Source organism: Hypomesus nipponensis, chromosome 9 (assembly GCF_054491055.1).
Source record: "Hypomesus nipponensis isolate SF chromosome 9, ASM5449105v1, whole genome shotgun sequence".
Taxonomy (NCBI): Eukaryota; Metazoa; Chordata; class Actinopteri; order Osmeriformes; family Osmeridae; genus Hypomesus; species Hypomesus nipponensis.
This window is the reverse complement of record NC_140369.1, coordinates 15,921,324-15,945,311: the sequence shown is the minus strand read 5'-3', so window position 1 is coordinate 15,945,311 and position 23,988 is coordinate 15,921,324. Positions and strand designations below refer to the sequence as shown.

At 42.0% G+C, this 23,988-nt stretch overlaps 4 protein-coding genes and 1 long non-coding RNA gene across 7 annotated transcripts in view; 2 read left to right on the top strand and 3 right to left on the bottom strand.

Annotated features, from left to right (window-relative positions):
* Positions 1–4,374, bottom strand: part of ampd2a (adenosine monophosphate deaminase 2a) — a 35,677-nt gene extending 31,303 nt beyond the window's left edge. Inside the window, exons 1-2 of one of the 2 annotated variants that reach the window (XM_084704240.1) lie at positions 4,263–4,374; positions 1,750–1,859 (exon numbers count right to left, since the gene is read on the bottom strand). In XM_084704240.1, the coding sequence (XP_084560366.1) occupies positions 1,750–1,759 (10 nt within the window). In that variant the 5' untranslated portion in view covers positions 1,760–1,859; positions 4,263–4,374. Of the gene's footprint in view, positions 1–1,749; positions 1,860–2,027; positions 2,168–4,262 lie in introns of those variants that run through there. The other variant, XM_084704239.1, reaches the window with a different exon arrangement.
* LOC146273194 (guanine nucleotide-binding protein G(t) subunit alpha-2-like) lies at positions 4,037–10,788 on the top strand. Its single transcript, XM_084704245.1, has 9 exons — positions 4,037–4,388; positions 7,906–7,948; positions 8,436–8,577; positions 8,729–8,886; positions 8,989–9,117; positions 9,244–9,373; positions 9,650–9,803; positions 9,917–10,123; positions 10,227–10,788. The coding sequence occupies exons 1-8, from the start codon at positions 4,271–4,273 to the stop codon at positions 10,105–10,107; spliced, it is 1,065 nt and encodes a 354-aa protein (XP_084560371.1). The 5' UTR covers positions 4,037–4,270; the 3' UTR covers positions 10,108–10,123; positions 10,227–10,788.
* A 138-nt stretch (positions 10,789–10,926) lies between these two features.
* On the bottom strand, positions 10,927–18,262 carry LOC146273193 (guanine nucleotide-binding protein G(i) subunit alpha-3-like). 2 transcript variants are annotated; one of them, XM_084704244.1, is made up of 9 exons: positions 17,970–18,262; positions 17,390–17,773; positions 17,148–17,190; positions 16,828–16,969; positions 16,398–16,555; positions 15,490–15,618; positions 15,160–15,289; positions 14,859–15,012; positions 10,927–13,377 (listed from the first exon to the last, which is right to left on the bottom strand). In XM_084704244.1, the coding sequence occupies exons 2-9, from the start codon at positions 17,505–17,507 to the stop codon at positions 13,187–13,189; spliced, it is 1,065 nt and encodes a 354-aa protein (XP_084560370.1). In that variant the 5' UTR covers positions 17,508–17,773; positions 17,970–18,262; the 3' UTR covers positions 10,927–13,186. The 2 variants fall into 2 exon arrangements, with proteins under 2 accessions (XP_084560370.1, XP_084560369.1); XM_084704243.1 differs by having other exon boundaries at positions 17,390–18,262.
* On the top strand, positions 17,850–19,998 carry LOC146273192 (uncharacterized). Its single transcript, XR_014766453.1, has 4 exons — positions 17,850–18,085; positions 18,259–18,315; positions 18,501–18,613; positions 18,848–19,998. It is a non-coding gene; the product is annotated as an uncharacterized LOC146273192 (long non-coding RNA).
* Positions 19,999–20,461: 463 nt separating this feature from the next.
* Positions 20,462–22,461, bottom strand: LOC146273191 (G-protein coupled receptor 61-like). Its single transcript, XM_084705734.1, is given in 2 exon segments — positions 20,462–21,858; positions 21,860–22,461. Coding segments are annotated over 2 exon segments (1,392 nt in total). The 3' UTR covers positions 20,462–21,068.
* Between the last annotated feature and the right edge of the window lie 1,527 nt (positions 22,462–23,988).

Genomic DNA, 23,988 nt, shown 5'->3' with positions numbered 1-23,988 from the left:
ACACCCCCTCCCCCTGAGGTGTAGTCACACAGCTAGAAAACAAAGGCCTACTTTTTCACAGAGAGAAAAAGTGCACCAATCTGCCCAAACTCAGACCGTACGTCCACGCCTTACCCAGAGGTTGAGGGGGCGGTTGAGATGACACTTTCCTTCAGCTGGCTGCTCGTTCTGCTTCTGTCTACGTCCCTACTGGTCAAGCTTTTGGCTTGCCTGTCTGCTCAACCTTTCACTAAACATTAGACTCCTGTACTGTAGACTGATGACTGGTTTTGTGAAAGCTCTGAGAATCTGGCAGATTTGCTGGCAGAGACAAGCCATGAACCCAAAACATTCACTTACGCCCCCATCAACCTCCTCCTCTGACAGCTCCACACACCTTGTATGGTCATACTTCACAAACTTCATCAATATAAAATGACCCAAGGGCAACTACTTACTCCCGCTTCCCCAAACGAAGTTAAAAGGACAGCCTACTTACTATCCTTTTATGGAGATGCAAAATTATATATTAGCCTTGAGATGATCAGATGACACACCAACACAGACAAGACACAAAATGTCAGCTAAGGATTTTACCATCTGCCTGGAAAGATATGGGCTACCTTTCAATGTTACATTGTTGTTTTTCAACGTGTGTTTCTGCTACTGGGGTCAATAACGAAACAACACATGTAATCTAAAACGCTGTTGCCCAGTGACAAGGCTAAAATAGTATTTATGTTGTTCCTTCTGCTCGGTATTTTATTGTCAGTAAAGGGTCGCACGCCAACAATCATTGAACTGCAGCTGTAGACGGAAGTTCTAGCTGACAAGCGTTCTATTTGACAGATGTTTTCAATGGGGTGTTGTTGGCGATTATTTATAGTAATTTAATAAGTAATTGAACTCAATGTAGTACTTATTGGACTCATCAAAAGTCGTTTGCGGTATTGCTGAACATCTCAATTTTGGCGAACCTTTATAGAAAACGTTATTAAAACAGCATGACCATATCATAGGCGATTCTAGGTTTCAAAACTGGTGGTGCAAAGTGTAGTGATTTATTTTTGCTTACAAAGACATGCTCAAAATGAATACTAGATCTTAAAATGTCAAATTAATCAGTAGAGTACAACCCATACAACTCTGACATCACTTAAACATTTTCTAAAAACATTTAATAGGTTTTTATTTTTTTATTTTATGTAAATGTTTTCATTCCATGTTTTCATCCCAACAGTAGGGGGTGCAAATGCACCCCCGCACCCGCAGTAATATCGCCTATGATCATACTGAAAGTAGCAGTGACAACTATTTAACTGGCAAATGTTATCTATCATTTATCATTATATTTTTTTTAATCTAGTTTTACTTAATTAAAATGCTTTAAACATTAAATAAATACATTGAGTGCCAACTAACTTATTATTTAATATTTTCTGTTGACATAATTTCGATTTGTCAAAAAGTGGATGCTCTACGGCAGCAGACTACTGTACTGTATCCACCTCGCACCAAGTGTCAACAACTTGACGCATACAATTTACCACTTTACTCTTGTACTCTTGGACAGTTGACAACACACACACACACACACAACAAAACATAGTTTACCAGTGCCTCCTCTTTTGGTTTTATGGGTTAATGTAATGTTAGCTAACTGTTACGATGTGTAAGCCCAAGATTAACTGGACTGCCTTGTTAAAGTTCACTTCAGGTGGCGAACAAAGCTAACTCAGTTAGCTAGCTCTAGCTGTGCTGTCAACTTACCTCCTGCCATTGTTGATGATGATCCAAGACTCAGAGATGAATTGAAGATGGCTCGTTCAAAATAATAGTGATCCTTGACGTCTTGACCGTAAAACGTTTATAATGCAAGCCTGTCAAAACAGTTTGAAAATATTTAGCTAAAATAGCTACCTCGCCTATAACGTAACCTGAAAACAGTGAATTTTACAGAAAAAGTGCAGCTGTGAAATATTCAAAAAATGTTAGCTATAGCTACTATTTGTAAACTAATACTAGGATCTTATGAACATACAACATACCATTAACCAGCAAATGACTTCAAATATAGCACTATATGCAAATAATGAGATTGATTTCACCAACATGTACCAGTAACAGGACGAATTTGTACACAGAGAGGACAGATAAGGGAACTTCTGTGAACAGTTATGATGACGCAGCTACACATATTGCAGGGGGAGATGGGGGGAGATAAGTGTAACAAGATATTTAAAGGGGCCGTTATAGCTGGTGTTATGCAATGGTGGGTATATACAATAATAAGTGATACCAGTCAACATAACTTTAACTAAGAGGTTTTCAAGCTAGGCATGTGACCATGTGAAAACTGTACAGAGACTGCTTCATGCCTGCAGAACTGTGAGAAAATACTCACACTATAAAGAACATAGGTCTACACATATTGATATAAATACATCCGTTTTTTGTCTCCATTTCAAGGATCAGAGTGGACTCTAATCTCTAGTGAACAAAGAGGGTGGAGCTATGATGACACAATGTGGAATCACATCATAGTCCTCACGTTCCCTGCTTTGCTAGTACCTCCCCCCACACTCCCCACATTTGCTTTACAAGTGTCTCCCTCACAGTCTCACAGCAAGGGGCCATCTGCCGGCCTAAGCCGTGGCCCAAGATTTAACAGAGTCCCCTTGTTAATCTTGTCAACAGATCAGTGGTACCAGGCCAATCTGAGGAAGCAGCCGGAAGGAAGGAGGCAAGCTTGAGGGGTCAGAATTAGAAAGGGACTACGCAACTGGGATGCTAAGATTATCTCTCTGCATTACCAGAGGTTATTACACTGTGAGGCCCTATCCAGTGGGGAGGAGAGGGCCTACTTTTACTGCTACCCACAAATCTTTCCATAACAACAAACAATATCTAAAGACCCCACCTCTTCCTCTGCTGTGTGTGTGGGTGCGTCTGCATCTGGCTCTTTGTTTTCAGATACAATAATGAACAGGAGACTTATTAAGCCACATTCTTGCAGCCGTTTATGCAATGTTCCTGCTGTAAAACTAAAAGCATGTGCAGCATGTATGTAGCTTGTTCCAAACCAGAATGACCTTTGTAACTAGCCTGGTAAAAGCAGACTGGCAGGTCAGTGTTATGTAAAAAGCCTCCAAAGGACATCAAAAGTTAGTCATGACTAGATAATTGGTAAACCCTTCTATTTGATACTCTACACAGAACAGAAACAACTTAAGTTGCAGTCACAGATGGTTTCACTTCGTCAAATATAAATTCTTTACTGTGTGATAGACAATTGGAGATAAAGATTAACCCCTCAAGACTGCTGTGTACAGTATGTTGGTTTGCTGACCTACTCTGTCTTCATTCAGGCATTTGGGCCCCCTGTTTTTATTGTCTGATGTTGTTTTATTGTATTTTCTGGTGTGTGAAAGACAAGTGAGAAGAAGTTTGACCCTGATTATTAAGGCAGGCAGTAAAAATCATGATGGGAGAAGCCACAAAGGAAGCACCATCTGCTCTGATCTGGTGTCACTTTCTGTTCAAGGAACCAAGCCTTGATGCCAGTTAAGCTGTCTATCCTTGAGCAGTCCAGCAACAAAGTCAAGGTTCCAAAGAAATTCCCCACAAATGAACATGGCCTTCCTCAGGTAAAAAATGTAATTAAGGGCTGTCCCCCAAATTATGAAAGTGTGAAAAAATATTGATACTTCAAAAAAGCATAATGTCTTTGTAGTGTTCTGGGGCAGAGATATTGATATTTTAACATTCTCTTCTTGGCCCTTCCTTGGTATTACCTGTGAGACATCAAATTGTGGTAAAAAAAAGGGGAAAGCATATGTTTAAATGTCCAACACTTGTATCCTTAATCCCTCCCTCTCTCTTTAAGCCCTGTGGTGTTTTGCCTCTCTTACCCTTCACTTTTGTCCTTTTGCCTCAGGCTAATAGGATGTAATGGTCTCCATGGGAACGCCAGAAAAAGCCCTACCCAATCCCAACCTGATGGCAAGATGTCAGGTTTAACGTGGGGGAATTAGGGAGGGGAGAAAAGCTGACACCGGAGAGAAGACAGTGTCCCTTAGTCCCTGAGCAGAGACTGTCTGACTGCTTGCCAGTATACATCTCCCGAGCCCTTCTCCACCATCTACCAACTGAGACAAATACCCCTACCCCCACCTCTGCCTACTTCTGTGCCTATCTCTCGTGCACGCTTTAGACGCCGGGAACGGCCGGCCAACTTTTGTACCGAACAGGATCTTGATTTGAGGGAAAAGGAAGACACCTACATTTCACAATGGGAAGCGGAGCAAGTGCCGAAGACAAGGAATTAGCCAAGAAGTCCAAGGAGCTGGAGAAGCAGCTTCAGGAAGATGCAGACAAGGAGTCCAAAACGGTCAAGCTGCTGCTGCTGGGTAAGGAAGTGCAGGGCTCGTCTGAACAGGAAGTATGGGGCTCTTCAGAATGTGGAAGTGGGAGTTCTGACATGGAAGTCTTCAACTGGTGCAAACCAGAAATGGAACCAGTTGGCCTTCTGTCGAGGAACATGTATTGCAGTCTTATTCTTGCACAAGTTTTATTGTAAGAGCTTGGTAAGATTCATCTCATCATGGAAGAAATGTGTTTAATGCAGGGAAAGATGAAAGCTGGTAACTTTCAACAAAATAATGTTTTACTTTAATGGAAAACATATTGTGGAAGTGAGGGTTACGTAGTGCATGTAAAGTTAAGATATATTGTAGTAAAGTTTTTTATAATCAGATGAGTAGTCATCCATCATTCCAAGGTCATTCGTTGATTATATAATACGGTGAAGCAAATAATTTTTCAGTTACATTTGAAGTCATCCTTGGTTATTACACACATTGAATCAGGTTTTCCTCTGTAGCACTTAATTCGTATTGTGCATGACCTGTGCCCTCCTTGATCACATGAAGTGACCGGGATTTAAAAGGTCTGAGATACAAATATGAATGGCGATCAAGGGGAGACTCCCTCCCACCCCTAGATAGATTAGTGCATGTTTGACATCTGACTAAACTCATGAGCTAATCAGTACCAAGGCAACAATATTATCCATACCTTATCTGTTGGACAATATAACAAAAAGGGTCATAATGATCTCTTGCCGTATCAATGCTCCGAGTTGGCACATCGATGATGTAAGTTTAATTGTGAACATATTTGTGACTTGGCTTTTTACAGTAGCCAGAAAGCTAACATAAGAACATTATGTTGAAAAGGGTGTTACCATTCAGGATGATAAGCCCAAGCTTCACAGCTCCTCCAACCTTGAGGCTGAGATGATAAATCAGTCACATATCAGGAACAGGAAGGTTCCCAGTCAAGGTTTAGGTATTTCATACAAGAATACAATTCACGTGAGAAAGTGTTTCTTTCCAGTGGGGTCTGATAATAGCCTTTGCTGTTGTATTTCACAATGTCTTACACAAATGTGTGGTGTGCATTCAATGCTTGACAGCAAGTGTCATGATCTTTGGATGGTAATTGGCTCTTGGATTGAAGACGTTGATAAAGTTTCAACAAGCTTAACAGTGGGGTTGCTGACTTCTAGATACTCTGAATGCCCATTAAGGAACTTAGCAAGGAATCTAATTACTGTTTGGCCTTGTGGGGATTAGTGGGGCTTTACTTTGTCATTACGCAAAAGTCAAATGTATTTGACTACCACTAGATATAGTAGATATGAACAAAACCTTTGCTATTTGTTTGTGCCGGAGAAAATGATATATCCTACATCCATGAAGTCTCGAAAAATCTTTGTTGCAATTCAGGGGTAGGATTTTGTCAGCTTTTCCCACAGGATCACGGTAACCCTATTATACGTTCCTTCCTGCTACTTAAGAGTCCCTGTGCTAATTTCTCTGACTTCATGTTACATCATTGCTCCTGCCTGGCCAATAGCTTAAACTTTGTAGATCAGGTGCAAAGGACATGAAACCAATACAAGGAAGTAATAAAAAACATTTTTTTTTATCAAAGGTGAGGGGTCATATAGTAATGCCTCCATGTAGGGCAGTCTCAGACAGGAGCCATTGAAGTAAACTATGTAAAATACCAGGATCAACTACAGAGGCTTTGGATTGATCACAAACCTCAGTTACAAACTATTAAAGAAATGAACACAAATTTGGATTAAGGGCATGACTGAGTTTCAGGTTCCTACGAGCATACAGCTGCAACATCAAGCTCCACACCACAAGTATGTGAGGATTGGCTTCCTCTTGATTATCAAGACTTTGAAGACAGCTTGACATATAAAAGGTCTGGTCACAGCAGCTTGACATAGTGAAGTAGTTTGACCCACAGTCAGCTGGACTAATAGGATAGAGCTGTAGCTCTACAGAGTTTGGTTAGTACGGTCTGGTTTGTTTCACTAACAATCCTTGCACTTAACTGCTAAATTGAACCTGTGGTTGGCCCAAATGGCAGGTCTTATTGGTATCTGAGTGACCTTGTACTATTTGTGTGACCTTGTGATGAAGACCATAGTTATCAGTTTATGACGGATTGTAGCTTTATTGTGTGGTACACCAATTCCATATAACATTTTAAACATCACACTTAACAGATGATATACCAGTTAGCAAGCTTCTTAATACTGTTCAATACTGCCCTCTTATGGTTCTAAGCTGAGAAACATAGCATGCTTACTCAAAGAACTTTCAGGACAGTCCTTGCTGACCTTGGGAACTGTAATGAGTTTCAGTATGAGATAAGAAGAGAATTAGGTCTGGCAAATATGACGTTGTAGGAGAGAAGGATATCAGATCATTTGTAACTTAATATCACTTCCACTGGCAAGGCTTTGAGTAGCAAAGTGCAATCTCTATTTCAAAGTCTTTAGTGGACTCATCCATTTCATTTCGCAGGGATGATTGTAATTTGCCATTTCATGACATACATGTGTAAATGAGCAGACAATTCCTTTCTCTCATCAAGAAATAAGATTTTACAAGTAGCTATATCCACAGGAAAATGCATGAACAGTGGTCTTAAGAACGACCCATCCAGAAGCAGGCAGTGTTCTACCTAGGTATACGTAATAGACGGAATCTCACTGCCTAGGGACTCATGAAAATGAGACACATGGAAAATCTCCTGTATTAGATAGATCACACACATGACGTCTTCACTTCTTTGCCGATCCCCTGAGAGGCTTTTTGAACCCCAGTCCTCCTTATACAAGGCTTCTCAAATCTCTACTTTTAGCCCTGAGCTGATCAGGTCACTGACCTTAGCTAAACCACTCCGACAGATTTGAAGCACCTAAGCTGTAAACCTACCACAGGCCCAAATCAAAACATGGCTTCTAGTTAGCCTATCTCAGTGTAGAAAGAAAGTCATGTGACTTGTGGTAATTATTTAGCTTGGTTTTGATGCAAGGCTGAGGGGCGTACCTCTTTGAGTCATACTTTTGCCTTTCCTTGAAACGGTCTAACAACTAGTTCATGCAGTCAAAGTTACATGCATTTGTGCTGTGTCGTGTCTGTGGGGACAGGGGTTTTCAGTAGAAGACGGACGGTGGAAAGTCAGGCACATTTAGTACAAGAACATTGTACTAACATTGTTCTAAAGTACAAGAACATTGTACTAACATTGTTCTAAAGTACAAGAACATTGCACTAAATGTACATTTGACAAGAATAAGAAATGATATCGGAAAGCCTGATGTGTATGTCAGGAGCCGCTAACGTACAGTAAACTGTACCGCACTTCAAATCCGGTCCATTTCTGACTGTCATACCCATACTTTTTCTGTGTTGCAGTTGTGTTGCAATCAGAATAGGGACTGCTACTGGCCAATGCTGTACTGTACAACATGAATGTAGAATCCCTGTGATTCTGAGAGAGAATAATTTGAGATGTTGGTGAAGCAGTTGTTTTCCCGTCCCTCTTTTGTTCAAACAGGTGCTGGTGAGTCTGGAAAGAGCACAATTGTTAAGCAGATGAAGTGAGTATGACAACGCAAACGCCTGTAATCTGTCTTCCTTCCACAGTCATGCGCTCAAACAACCATGCTCTTATGACCCTAAGTGGGGCTCACTGGGCGTGTACCAGGGTGGAGTGGGAGATTGGGAGATAGAAAGATGTCTCAATAACGATTGGTTTGTTGATGGGGAACGGTGATGAGAAAGGCCAATAAGAATCCACGTTGGTACTAGAATATGTACTTTTTTGTTTTACTAACACAATTTGATTGTCAATGATTGCCTCAAAGAATTGGGTTGACTGTGGGTAGAGCTCTGGCCGGAAGGCCCGGTGGATATAATGTTGGAGCTGTTTTGAAACATGTTTCAAATATTACATGGACAGTTGGGTGGCTAAAGTGACTGAATCAGTATGACTTTGTCCAATACTCCCTAGAGTCCCTAGCCAGTGTTTAACATCTCATGTTACACCCAACCACTCATCCCATCTCCCTCCTCTGTATCGGGCAGAATTCTCCATCAAGGAGGTTATACCAAAGAAGAACAACTGGAGTTCAGGGCGATCATCTTTGGCAATATCCTGCAGTCTGCTCTGGCCATCATCAGAGGCATGGAGATGCTGACGATTGACTTTGGAGCACCTGCTGGAGCGGTGAGTCCACAGGGTCCTGGACCCTCCCAGCAGGAACGCATAGACACAAAGCAATGGCCTCATCACATGAATAATATACTGTATGTGAATATAACTTGGTATTGGAATGACTATCGATCTGTGGTCAATTGGCGGATGCTTTCCTCTGCAGGAAGACGCTCAGAAGCTCCAGAATCTGTCAGACTCCATTGAGGAAGGCACCATGCCCCCCGAGTTGGCTGATGTCATCAAGAGATTGTGGAAAGACACTGGAGTTCAGGCCTGCTTCGAAAGGGCTGCTGAATACCAGTTGAACGACTCTGCATCCTAGTGAGTTAAAGCCAAGGCCAGCACCATGTTTGTGTCATTGTCTATATGTTCATAATGCTCTTGTGATGAGGCGAGTCTGCTAAGTGTGACTTCTCCCTGCAGCTACCTCCAGGAGTTGGACAGAATCACAAAGCCTGACTACCTGCCAAACGAACAGGATGTGCTGCGTTCTCGAGTCAAGACCACTGGTATCATTGAGGAGCAGTTTGCCTGCAAAGAGCTGCACTTCAGGTACATGAAGAAGTCATTTACATATGAATCTTTCTACTATTACAAGCATCACATGCATCTTGTGCCATTGGTCTTCAAATGAATTGCCCTCAAAGGTCTCTGTCATCTTCCTTTCCCCCCTGGCAGGATGTTCGATGTGGGAGGCCAGAGATCCGAGAGGAAGAAGTGGATCCATTGTTTCGAGGGTGTGACCTGCATCATCTTCTGTGGAGCCCTGAGTGCTTATGACATGGTGCTGGTGGAGGACGATGAAGTGGTAGGTTTGGTCCAGCAGGGTCCACACTCCTTAGGTGCTTCTCACTTCATGTAGACAGCTTGAAGGCAGACAATGGGGGCAGATGATGGAGAAAACAGCACAGAACTCGAATCCCAGTCCAAACTTTAACCTGTCTCTTGGAACATGAACATGTGTCGAAACTCAGAGGTATGAGAGAGCCACAGTCCAGTTGACTGCTGAGCTCTGTAAGGGGGTCCCTGGTGTGAGCAGGTCTGGGATGAAGCTCATTCTCCTTCTGGGTCTTTCTCTCCACAGAACCGTATGCACGAAAGTCTGCACTTGTTCAACAGTATCTGCAATCACAGATTCTTTGCCACCACATCCATTGTACTCTTCCTCAACAAGAAAGATCTCTTTGAGGAGAAGATCAAGAAAGTCCACCTCAGTATCTGCTTCCCAGACTACGATGGTAAGTCTTGAACTATACAGGTGTACACACATCTATTTTACTGTCACCTTTGGGGGGATCACAAAGGCATTGATAAATTCCTACTCTGATTTTCCTGCCTTCTATGCGATAAGGTTCCAACTCTTATGACGATGCCGCCACCTACATCAAGTCGCAGTTTGAGGAGCTGAACATGAAGAAGGGTGTGAAAGAGATCTACTCCCACTTGACCTGTGCCACAGACACTAAGAACGTGGAGATTGTGTTTGGTGCTGTGACAGACATCATCATCAAAGAGAACCTGAAAGACTGTGGTCTGTTCTAAGAAGCTTGACGTGGAGGTGGGTAGTATTTCTGTGTTTAGATAACTGCTTCTGGATGGCTTGAATTGCTTTCCATACTTTCCGTAATTTGACCTGAATCGCTTTCCATACTTCCTTGCAGATTTCCTTCTCCTCTCTTCCCATCACTTGGATTCCTGGACCCTGCGCTTTAGGAACAGCAGGCTCAGTCACCTATTGGTTGTGTTTTATGATGTCATAAGACTGTTAAAACCTTTAATTTCTAAACTGTCTACTGTCCCATTCCTTCCTCACTACCTTCAGACACCCTAAATGATCCATTAGAAAAGCCCCCAGTAGGATACACAGTCCCTGGCCCAACCTGAAGGGAGTTGGCAAGCATATCCAACCAATCGAGCTAAGAGGGCTACACCTGCTGGACACAATGTGGATGATGACCTTTATAGGGAAATATGGAGAAAGAAAATGACAGCAGATGGAGAATAGGCTGTCTGCTATGGTTAGTATCTTAGATATCCTGGGATATTTCTGGCTTTGTTCATTTGTATTGAATAGTTTCCAAAGCTGCCAATGGACTGGACTGTTACATGTATCAAAAGAAACATTTTGAGAAGGTCCAGTGTATTCACCAGGCTCAGCATGATATCTTTTCCAATAACATTGCACTCGCCCCATTATTTTTTGATGTTTTTATCTAGTAAAAAAAGTATCTCAAATGTTGTTGGTTTGAATCGGCTGACTGTTTGCACCTGGTGTAATGCAGTTGATAGGTTTTCCTTAGCTAATTTGAATATGTAAGTTCAAATAGCCAGGCCTACACTGGACTTAAAGAAAATGTTCACTGCACACATTAGAAATTTATTTTGTAAATACAAAGACAGAATAGCGGACCTAATCTACTAATGCTCAACTACTGACAAGTCCATCATCAGTGGCACATTTAGCAATGTACTATTTCATTTTGACAAACTTGTACAGTAACTATACGTCTTGTCTTGTGAAAAATTAAACATTCTGAATAAATATATAGTGAAACTGTTTTTCCCCTGTTTATTCTGTGTACTAATCACTAGAGTTGTGATACTACTTTGTCCCATATTGCATGTTGTGCTTCAACAAGATTTTTTTCTGAAGGTTTTATTTTAAAAAGGAACATTCATGGTGTTCCATATATTACACACATTTGAAATGTCCTGATGGTAAATTAATAAACTTCAGAAGGATAAAACTGTCTTCAAAAAACACGTATTCAATAAGGCCACAATCTTGAGCAAAATGGTAATCTCTATACATAATAATTACATACAAAGACGATACCAGGAAAATAGGCAACACTCCAGGATTCGAGGCATCAGTATACATAATTTCAAGCTGAACAATACTATGCTTTTGTTTTCCCAGCTATCATCCATCCTAAATAGTCATGATATATACACAGTAGTAAAAAATAATCCCATTTCATGAAAGAAAAATATATTCTGAACACTGAAAGAGTGCTTTGTTTGCAAATAAAGCATGTTTCTGTACTTTTGGTGATAGAAGTATTAACCTATTACAAAAGGTCTAAAATGTTTCTAAACACAGTATTAGAATGACTTCTGGATTTTTTATTCCAACTGTATCATTCTACATTGCTGTGTAACAATCCAAGTTCTTATACAGCATTTTATGTATACAGCACGATGTAGTGGACTGTAAAATACTGTACTGTAGCCTTAAGTGGCCAAGCATGATATTTTGTTGCAAGTAGGAATCATGAGCTGGTGTCATTCAGTAAACAAGGGTTATATTGTTGGAGAAAGACCTGAAACAAATTGGCTTGTTTGCTTTCTTACAAGTGAACTATTCTGCTGTCTCTTATTGAAATGAACTAAGAATTGCAACATGTGCTTAATTTACACTTATGAATCTTAATGGATCTGTGCCCTTAATGTATCTGTACACTTATGAATCTTAATGGATCTGTGCACAGCAATAACAAGACAAAGGAGTAGGAAAAGGTAACCAAGATTTTGAGAGAATCTTACATAAGGCATGTTTAAGCTCCACATCAATGACTAGTCAAAATAAACCAGTAAAGTTGCTACACAAGACATTGCTATAAATTTCCCAAAATTGTGTAAAACCTCATTGCACAAGCACACAATTTGTGTACCACATCACGCAACACTTGAACATAATTTGTGCACCTGATCACATCTTTCAGGCATAATTGAGCATATTAATTATTCTGCCCCTCCAAGCAAAAGGGCAACAATGAGCCATTTGGTAAAAATTCAGTCAATGTTGTCTGTTGTATCTTACGTCTCAGTTGATGTGTTTTAGAGAAAATGTTGGTCTGATCATCAGTAACAAGTACATTTTTGCACTCAAAGAGCAATTTCTGCCCTTCTGCGTGGGAGGGCAGTATTATTTTTGTAGATAGCATATTATACACAGATAATGACAGCCAATGTGCACTAAATTGTAATACTGAGGATAATACGATGGCTGACCAGGGCAGAAAAGCTTTTGGTATTGTTTGATATTGTGTTTGATTAGAAAATACTTGAGTATTTTGCAAGTTTATTGTCTGTGTAGCACCTTTAAGTTTCATAGACATAATACTTGGAATGGATTCAATGCTTGAAATGGAGGCTTGGTAACACCTGTGGTATTACCTTACATAAATGGAAAATAATAATCAGGAAAGTGCCATTTTAGCTAAATTTGCATTGCATATAAATCAGAAACATAAGACAAATAAATCCACTATAATCAATGACAGCCACATTTGGACAAGTACAGCAGGACCACAAAAGGTTTGACACATCTTCGTTCCTTTGTCAAGCAAACATGTCTCGCTCTGATGCTAGCCTCTCCCAATGAGTTATAATGACAGGTGAAAGCCTGATCCACATACATGTGACACAGTTTGAAGTTGGTCTACAACTAACAATTTGGAACGCTGAAAGTGTTTTCGAGTAACATTTTATGGAAACGGATGTTGTAAAACTATCATAGAGTCAAACTTGTTTTACGTGAGTCGGGCTTTATACTGTCCATGCAAATGCATAGCAAGATGTTTCTAACGACGGAATATTCCAGACGGGTGCAGCGGTGTCAGTACAGACCCACCTCCTTCAGGTTGTTCTTGATGATGACGTCAGTGACGGCATCAAAGACAAACTGCACGTTCTTGGTGTCGGTGGCGCAGGTGAAGTGGGTGTAGATCTCCTTGGAGTCCTTCTTCTTGTTCATGTCCTCAAACTGACACTGGATATAAACAGAGGCGTCATTGTATGTGTTTTCACCTGTAACACAGAGGAGCACAAGCATATGTCGTTAACACATCTGACATGCTCTGTTTTCCATCACAAGTCCAGTACCATTATATTGATCTGAGAGACACCAGAAATAGTCTAGTTTACAAGCCTAGGAAACTTATCATCTCAACAAACAACTGTATGGACACTAAGGATGGGAAGATTCACCGGTTCGCATCAGCATAAAAGCTCACGATGCGATTGCCCGGATCAAAAAAGTGTGCACCGGATACAATGTGGGATGAAATCGCGATGAATCTTTTCGAACATTTCTGCATCGGTATAATCCGATGTATTTATACAGAATCGTGTGTAGGCGAACACCTTAAATATTTAGAAATGTGACCAATGATTTGTGACCAATCATTTTATATTTAGATAGATTCCTCCTCTCTAACTGTTTCTTAACCGCGCTCTTATCTCCACTGCTGTCAGTGGACGATTCTCACCAAGTCTCTTGGCCAAGTTTCGCGTGAGTTGGAGGCGTGTTCGGGCGAGTGTTATCATGGTGGAGGAAGAGTTACATGTTTCTACAAATTGCAATGAATCCAAGGTTTGGCAACACTTTGGATTTTACCAGGAAGATGGGCAATCTGATAAGACCCATGCAATTGGCAATATATGTTGCACTCCTATATGGTAGGCTACATAGGCAGCACGGCTAATTTAGGTAGTCACCTGAAGAGGCTACATGGTATTTGTTTGGAGACGTCTGCCTCCCCCTCGGATTCAGCTATGGCTACAGTCGGTAGCTAGCTCCACCGGTATCCCTAGCAAAAATAGGACGCTTTTGTCCGAGAAACAAATCCCTGTTGTGTACGACAAAGTAAGACGAGAGATACCCGAGTCATTGAGAAAAACCTTAAAGTAGGACGTATGAGTTCAATTTAGTGTATGGTGTTATGACAGTGTTTACAGCAGCTTGTGACTGCCAGTAATAGTTTACCCTTTTTTACATTCAGAGAACACATACAACAGGAAAGAAGGACTGGTTTAAGGCAAGGTCCAGGCCTGATGTTATTTTATCTTTTGTCAGCGACTTTGTTTATATGTGAAGTAAAACTTTCACTGGTTTAGTTAATTGATGATTTTCTGTCTGACACAGAAATAAATCATTATGTACCATATTAAATTGCATTGCATCGTATTCTTTTGCATCGCCTCTCATTGAATCGCATCGTGTCGAAACGCACTGCATCGCAATAGGGGTGAATCGTATCGCATTGCATTAGCTGTTGCGTTTATGTATCTTTAATGTGTCGGATCGATGGCAGTGCATCGAGATGTGTATCGATCGCATCGTCCTCATTGATGGAGATGGACACGCATCTTCATGTGGTTGTTGGTAAACTATCTACATATACCAACACACTGATAGTTCTATTGTACTCATGCTAAAGTTTAACTGCACAATCAATGACCTTCAGGAAATGTATTTTTGTAGGATTCATCGTTCAACTAAGAAGTACCTGAGTACTCAGGGTAGCAGATGGTGAGTGGGCTTTTATGGATCTTGTCCTCAAACAGGTCCTTCTTGTTGAGGAAGAGGATGATGGAGGTGTATGTAAACCACTTGTTGTTGCAGATGGAGTCAAACAGCTTCATGCTCTCGTGCATACGGTTCTGAGAAAAAGCCATAACCATTAGGTGGGGGATTCATCTCCGTCCCAGAGTTATACCAATGCAAACACCAACCGAAAAATATGGAACGTAACTATACATTGCTGCAATCCTGAGGGGACACAGGAGTCTGTGGCCCCTCCAACTCACCATCTCCTCGTCCTCGGCCAGGACCAGGTCATAGTCACTGAGCGCCACGCAGAAGATGATGGCCGTGACTCCCTCGAAGCAGTGGATCCACTTCTTCCTCTCGGACCGCTGACCGCCCACGTCGAACATCCTGCAGGGAGCGAGGGGAGAGAGACGGCATGAGGAAATGAGAAGACGACAAAGGCAAACCAGTAGTTCCTGTGGTATCAATACCACAAGGACAAGACAAGCAGCCTCAAGACAGCAAAACGAGAAGTCAAGTCTGGATAACGGGATCCAGAGCGGGCTAATCAGCCGTCTTAAGTCATTTTAAGTCGCATGGGGACTCACTTAAAGTACAAGTCTTTGAACGTGAAGTGTGTCTCCACTATGCCTGTGGTCTTCACTCTGGTCCGGAGGACGTCCTGCTGAGTAGGGATGTAGTTCTGTTGTGATATCCTGTCCAGGTCGTTCAGGTAACTGACGGGAGGACAGTGGGATTTATTTCCATTGATGTCTAAAACAAACCTTGTTTTCCAAAGAAGATGACAGTGGTAACTTAGTGGTAAGTGATTTAAATTTTTGTACTCGCTGTGATATATTGTTTTTATTGTTGCTTGTTTTTCTACAGGTACACTAGCACTTATAGCGGTTCATGTTGTTTAATTGTAACTTGCTTAACTACATGCTCTTATGGTTCTTCCCTTTGGCACTTATTTTGGTTGTTCACAATATGTGCTTCATGTTTTACTCGCAATGTTTTTGGGGCTATCTTGTTATTATTATCAGTGACCTATGCACTTTGTAAAGCTCTCTCTTGGAAGTCGCTTCGGATAAAAGCACCTGCTAAATGAATAAATGTAAAATGTAATGCAAATGACAGACGGAAAAGGGTGTACAAAGCATGCATTCAGTCTCCTACAGTATGGGGTGAATCCCAAGTCATAAACTTCAGCTACTAAAACAAGCGCAGAGACATGCAGAGTAACTCGTTTCCTAGCCTCGGGGCCCTCAGACCAATCCTTGTCTGTATGTGTCTTGCTTAACAACTATGTTGCAACAGCACAGAAAAGCCTCATCCTCGTTCGACATCCTCATTGGTATGAGTCAGGAGAGCCGTGTGTCTTGGCCTTGATATGATCAAATCTGACATCCATCCCCACCCCCTGCCATGGACCATCCTCAAATGTAGCTTGATTCTACTCGGTGACAAACACACTGCAGTGTAAGCTTTGGACAAAAATGACTGGAGCTCTTACTAGGAGGCGGAGTCGTTGAGCTGGTACTCTCTGGACCTGTTAAAGCACGTCTGGACACCATTGTCCTGCCATAGCCTACTGATGATCCCTGCAAGGTCAGGGGTCATTACCCCTTCCTCGGCAGAGCTGGCCAGTGCAAAGAGCTGACGGGCATCATCCTGGAAACACAGTACCAAGAACTGTTGTATTCTATCGATCATGACGGAACATGTGAGGGGGCTATAGTCAAGCAATGGAGAACTACCCCAAATGAAAGTGATACGGTGTTATGGTAAAATTATGAGTTTTCCTAATATGGATTATTTAAACACAACTAACACTAAATTGTCAGATTATAAATGAATAATAAATCAACAGCCAACATGGTGAGATTCTTAGAACATATATCCAAACCTATGTAAACCATATTAACAGCTTGAGGGGAACTTACTGATCGTGCTGAGTTCTCAAAGTCTATAGTCAGCCTCCCCATGGCCCTGATGATAGCGATGATGGACTGGATAGTGTTGCTGTAGACCACCACCCTGTACTGGCTGCACTCTTCCTGAGAGTATCCGTCCTCGTGGATGATCCTGGAGAAAAACAGGGATACCATTGATCTAGGTGCCCTAAGGGGACTTAATACAAGAGCCTATTAAGGTCAACATAATGGCGGCTAAAACTGTTATCATTGTGCTGGATAAGCAGCTGGAAATCATCTGACAACAATCCACCTATAGGCCCCTGGATTAGCCCTTAGCTCATACTTACTTCATCTGTTTCACTATGGTACTCTTTCCAGACTCACCAGCACCTACAGTTGAAAGGGAAAGTCGAAGAAGAAAAACAGAAACACTTTTAAGAGGAAATCCTCGAAACAAACGACCCCCTTTTGAAATGCTGTTTTAGCCATACTGTGATATTTTACGTAAACATCAAACATATCTGGTGATGATCTAGCCTAAATATGGGGTGAAATCACGAAATAAAAACAGGTTTTCGATAAGACTCACCGAGGAGCAACAGTTTGACTTCACTTGACGCCTTTTCACCAGCTTCTCGTAGGTTACGATCTATCATTTTACTCCTTTCCATGGCAGCTTTATCCTCGGCGCTGATCGTACAACCCATCTTGAATCTAGAAATCTGATAACCCACGGATACACGGGTATACAACAATTTCGGTCTTGTCAAGCCTTGGGAAAAATATTCCGTTTCGAATTGGTGTATTTTCTCTCAGTGAAATGAATGAATCTGCATTCTTTAATCGATTAAACTATCAGCACATTTTGCGCATTGAACAGTTATTTAATCCTCAAGAAAAAAAAGAGAATTGTCCATGTGATGTGAAGTCACTGACGCTGGTTACGACGCATTTCCAATACTGTAGAGATGTGCTATGAAGAGAATGAGGAAAGGAAAAAAGGCGTTGGCCAGGCAGCAAGTTCACCCAAGCAAAACGTAACAACGGCGTTAACGTTAGGGCTATATTGGCTATCAAACAAACTTTGATATGTAGCAAGTGACAGCTTAGACTTTTATAGATTAAAACAAATAACGCTGTAACACACACATAAACTGAGTTGAACTCACAGTTATGTTACAGTTACAGTCAATGGGCTACGGTGTTAGCTTACGAGCTAGAGCTAGTAGCTTTTCCTGCTAACTTAGCTCTACTAAATTGCTCGGTACAAACTTCTTCCAAAAAGGTAAACTGAAGTAGAGTAAGGGAAAAAACAATAATATTATGTATTAAAAAATTACAGCCGCTTTTAACAGAACTATGTCTGCTGATATATGTCCTTGTAGCTGTTAAAGAACAACAACTGATCAAAGCAAGTGAAAATAGGAGAAGTTCGCTTACAAAAATGTTTACTTTCAGCATCAACATGTGACGCCAAAACATGCGGAAATCGATACAATTGACTGAGGATGATGGGTAATGAAGTTTGCACCAAAAACCTATTTAACATTGACCAACAGTAGCATTACGAGCTGTATCCTACTGACAAGCAATTTATTGTACCGGTTGTTTGCTACTCATTAAATACAATGTATAACAGTCGACATAGTTTTCTTTAGAATTGCTATCACTATATCAAGTAAGTTTCTCATGTTTTTCAGACGCTCCTCCTACCACCTACCTACAGTACGGCAGAGAAATGTCACTGGGTGTATGTTGCCATGGGGATGGCGGAGCCCGGAGAAGCTGGGGGCGGTTTGACTGAGGTCCTTTGGTAAGGTGTGAGGCCTTGAGATCCAACAGTTAGCTTGGTTAACTATATGCATGGTAGGCTATTTGTTTACAGCAAGTTCCATTCCCATTTAGATACATGCTTATACATTCCTCTGTTAATACATTGAGGAAGAGATGGGTTGAGGTTTCCAAGTATTCATCACATTTAATCAGGACTGTTAGTGGTGAGTCAGTTATGTTGACAATAATAGACATACCTATTCTCTCTTGGCAGACAATCCTACATTCAGCCCACACACAAGACGTCCCTTAGCTGTCAGTCACTTGGGAGAGAATGAAATGTGACAGGATCCACCAGACCCTTTGTTGTGCCAGTTTCTTTCCTCTTTTACTTGAATGTCAGAGCATTGACGTTGGCTTTGAAGTTTTAAATGTCGCCTGGAGGTCAGGGTGTTTGAACTGCATCTTCCCCCCTCTCTTTCCAATGGAATATCAAAGCAACCAGGGCACCAATCACACATGGCGTGAACGAGACAGAGAGAGAGAGAGAGAGAGAGAGAGAGAGAGAGAGAGAGAGAGAGAGAGAGAGAGAGAGAGAGAGAGAGAGAGAGAGAGAGAGAAAGAGAGAGAGACAAAAAATTGAGCTTGAAGTGTAGAGAGCAATAACTAAAGTCTGTTAGTGATAATAAAGAATTAACTTCTGGGGGAGTCACTGATGGCTGGTACAAGACATGGCAGGTATATAACACTTAAACACGTAATAGTAAGATCATATTTAATACACAGTACAGATGAAATCAATCAGTAAAAAAAACATGTTAGCTTAATTTTGGACAAAAATAACAAACACCTACATTTTGTCATGGGCCTTGTGATTGCCTAACATCAGCATCACATTTAAATCTTAAGTTTCTGTATAACTTATAAGAGGCTGTAGGGTCTGTGACAAGCCACACCCCAAAGCCTACAACATAGTTTATAAGCTTGTTTCAGAAAGGCACAAGGAACCACACATTTGAATTCATCCAGTTCCTGTCCCACCTCTTCTTGTCCCATCAATGGTAAGAGTCATTTAATATTGTTTGGATTTTTTTTGAATTACAGAACACACAATTGAGTGTCTGTTGTGGATTGACCTGAAGTAGAAAGTCATTACTGCTTAGAAAAACAGACGAGGTTGAAGGAGAGGGAATAATCTTGAGCATAATGTATGTATATCTGTTGAGCTGGGTACATGTAGACCTAGAACAACTGGTAGGCACGTTGAAGAGACCAACATGGTACAGTGAACTATTGGAATGTAGGCCTAATTGTTAGATTATGAATAAAAACTGTTAAAGAATATGCTATAATCAATTTGTAACAAATAATCTGTGTAGTGATGAAGCAATGACGAGTTAAAGTGAATCTCTTTAATAAACAGAACACATACAACAATAAAATTTGACTCAAGTGGTGGGCTCCTCCATCTAAACTGAATGTATTTGTAGGTAAACTGACACAAGCAATTCTGTATGCAGTATACTTACATTAGGCTTAAAACTCCCTTGGAATAATTCAAAGACAACCAACCTAAATGTTGATACAATTAACTTGTCTCCGTGAATGGAAACAGGATGTGTTAAAGAAAAGGCCTACAACAAGAGCTACCTGTAAACAACGGGCTGGTCAATGCCAATGTCTTTTTTGTCACAGATAATTTCCCTCTTGTTCTTATTAGGTCATATCAGTGGAGCTCGGTCAAAATATACAGTATTGTAGTTCTCAAAAATGTATAAAAAAAGATATTGATGTATCGTCTATCTGGACAAACAAGTGCCCAATTGCTGGAAATCACACAAATGAATGTAACATTTGGTGTAACGTACAAATCAGCTGACAAGGGAGCTTACTGAAATAATTTTATTAGAAATGTCTTTAGCGAGGTATTTCCCCTTTCAGGATCTAATAGAAAACATTTGGTTCCTGTCATTTATTATTAAGAAATAAACATCAAGTAACATGTAAGAAACTCAACGAATAAGATCAACAACATCGCCTCATTAATTGTCCGGTCAGTTATGTTTACTTACAGAGTAACAGTTTATTGAAGGCTGGTTCTCCAATAGCACAGTACAATATTGTACTTCTTTAAACTGACACTAACAGTTTATTGAAGGCTGGTTCTCCAATAGTACAGTACAATATTGTACTTCTTCAAACTGACAGCGTGTTTGCAGGAGAGTCAAAGTAGTTAATCAAAGAGAATGAATTGCATTGCACTAAGATACCGTCTGATGGGTTAAAGAGAAATGTTCAGTACAACAAAAAGGATTACAATCAAATCCAAGAATTGCCTCTTGCACAACTTTGTAAGTTATGATAAATACAAACATTCTCACTAAAAGAACACCTGGAAAACAATATATTTTAATTATCCGAAAGACAAAACATACAAATCAAACCATTGAATCGGAAGCTGTTTTCACAACTAACATAACTAAATCTATAAAAAATTAGCTATCTGTTATGATATGGTTATTTTTTATGTGGTGATGTTCAAGAAAGTCTGAAGTCTCCTCTGCTATTTGTCCTGGAATACGGAAGTCTATGGGGATGGGCTGGGGTGGTTGTGGGGGGTGGGACTGGGTCAGGGCCCGGCACGCCTCCCCCTTCGGGCTGGAGGTGCTGTGGGAGTCTGGTAGTTCTAGGTTACATCCAGTCCCCTGGAGAAACTGCAGAAAGTTCTCCTCTATGGAGCCTTCACGGCTGGGCAGGCGGTCCTCTTCTTCTCCCCTGGCTCTTCGGAACAGACAAGGCAAGTGTTTGCCCAGCTCCTCTCGGATCTGACGATTCAGACAACCATAGAAGAAAGGGTTGGATGTGAAGCAGAAGTAGCCTATCCAGGTGACCACCTCTTCCAGAGGGGCCAGGGTGGCTGGGGGGCTGGAGGCTAGGGCTGAGTACATGTGGAAGGTGAAGTAAGGCAGCCAGCAGCATAAGAACTGCCCTCCTACTGCTGCCAGCACCGCCGCTGCCTTGCCCCCTCCAAAGGGCCTCTGAGGGGTTCCCCTACCCACCTCTGTCCCTGTGCCAGAGCTGGTCACCATGGTGGAACGGCTGCTCAGTGATTCAGAGCGCTGGCGCCGAGGCGTATCCATCCAGGTGGGCAGCGGCCCGTGGTGCATGGCCGCCACCCTCGCTACCTTGAACATGTTGCAGTACACCACCAGGATGACCAGCAGTGGGCACAGGAAGTAGACCAAGGTGAAGAGGACCATGAAAGCAACACGGTTCGACCCCCCCGGTCCAGTGCAGCGAGCAGCGCCTGTGCCCCTGCGAAGGCGGTGAGGCGACCCCGCCACCACCTCCACTGACCCCAACTCCTCCACCATCCAGTGTCCTGCCCCCCTGCAAAGCCCACGCCAGCACAGGCAAAGCCGACATGGCTAAGGCTTTGACCCAGATGCCCACCAGCACCGAGACCACCAGGCCCACCGTCATCTTGACCTCGTAGCGCATGGGGTGGATGATGTAGTAGTAGCGCTCCACGTTTATGGCGGAGATGGAGAGGATGGCGGCGCTGACCAGACACACACTCAGAAAGAGGTAGCTCCGACACAGCGCCTCGCCAAAGAATGCACGGCCTGACAGCATGCCCAAGGGCATGAGCACCAGGGCTGCCAGCAGGTCCACTAGACACAGATGAAACACAAAGGCAAACTTCCTCAGCTGCGGGGCCTTGGCGATGACGGCCATGACAGCCAGGTTGCCCACCACTGCCAACAGAGCCATGAGCAGCATGGCTAGCAGGGCCAGCCACTGGGACAGAGCCCCGCCCTCAGGGTACCACAAGGTTGAGGTATTGGCCTGCGTGGAAGGGTGGGAGGAGTTCCACATTGGCTCCATGGGAGGGCGGGACGAGGCAGGCAGGCGGGGTCAATCACAGGCCCATCACCCATCCTTCACAGCCAGGGGGTGCGGAGAGGAACCAGATGTTTGGTCTGGGTTGGGGGTTGGGGGGAGGAGGGATGATTTGTTGCCTGGGCAACGATACCTTGAAGTCACCCTGGTCAAGCAGCAGTCACCCTGGAGAAAAAGAGAGACTCAATTAGATACAGCAAAGTGGATGTGTCCTACATTTTTGGCAGTTCTTAATGGCTCACCTGACTGTAAGCCAAACCTAGTACCTTCACACGGTTCCTTTTGAAACCAGTATCCAGTATCATTTAGAAGAATTCTTGATGGACTCTTGAAAAGACCAGCCATCAGCTCATGTCATCTTTTATTAAATACAATTAACAATGAGCCTTGCCATACTTTCACAACTTGTTTAAAACAAGGTTTCAGTAGACTAGATCTCTAACCCAGACAAGCTTCACCTGGCAGGCTCCAGCCCCTCAGAGCTCTTCACACACTGGGTGGCAGAACCTTGCAGGATGCAAAGTTATAAGTGTTTTATAACCACAACAACAAACCTAATGCCCTCCAGTGTGAGTTTGTCAGCAACATCTTATGACGGTGTGTTACGCAGCCTGTCCCTATACACAGATTGAATTGACCTTTGCGTCTGATAGCTGCTCTATGCCTCTCTCATGTATCTGCTTATAGCTTACAATTCATTGCTTGCCTTTGATTACTGATTATGATTGGTCTTTTAATTATTGCATTTCAGGACGCAATTTATGAACTTTCAGTGCAGTGTGAAATCAAGAGGATCTTAAATATAACCAGTGTAACTGTTATAAAGAGTTCTAGATCATGAAAAAATAAAGGTAACCTGTTGATATACAACACTGACAAACTCCCCATCTTTCAGAGAGATTCAAAATTCCCCACAAAAACATTTTATTCCTTTCTGACAAGAACTGAAGAGGTTGGAAAAGTTTTGTTTCTCATGTCAAAAAAACACATCAAAATAATTGTTGTCCTACTAAAATGACCAAAGCCATCTACTAAGCAATGGTCATTTTTGTGATGACTTTTTGCAAAATGTCATTACATTTGCAAGAACTCTCCTCTTTGCTTCTTATTGGCCAAAACCTGCAGGCGGAGGAGGGGTATAATCATCTCAGGCAAACATCCTGCCTAAATACAAGTTAATTTGCATCCACACTCTTGCATCAAAAAAAATTTGAGGCATAATTGCCACAAACAAATGTATTATAAAGTCTGGATAAAGCTGTGTCCAGTAATATCACCTGGCAATACACACACAGTCTGACAACCTGTTCTGCTTGTTCTGAAGCTCAGTCTGTGTGATGTTATGCTTTTTGTGTTCTGCCCGTGGCCTGTGGTCAGACTCTGTCTGCAGAGATCTGATGTACACTCCCACCTGCTCATGGTGACATCTTTGTAAATGACAGAAATGGAGGAAGCTTTTGAGTCTTGGGAATCAACACTTGCGAGACCTAGTCATTGGGTCAGATGGCTGAG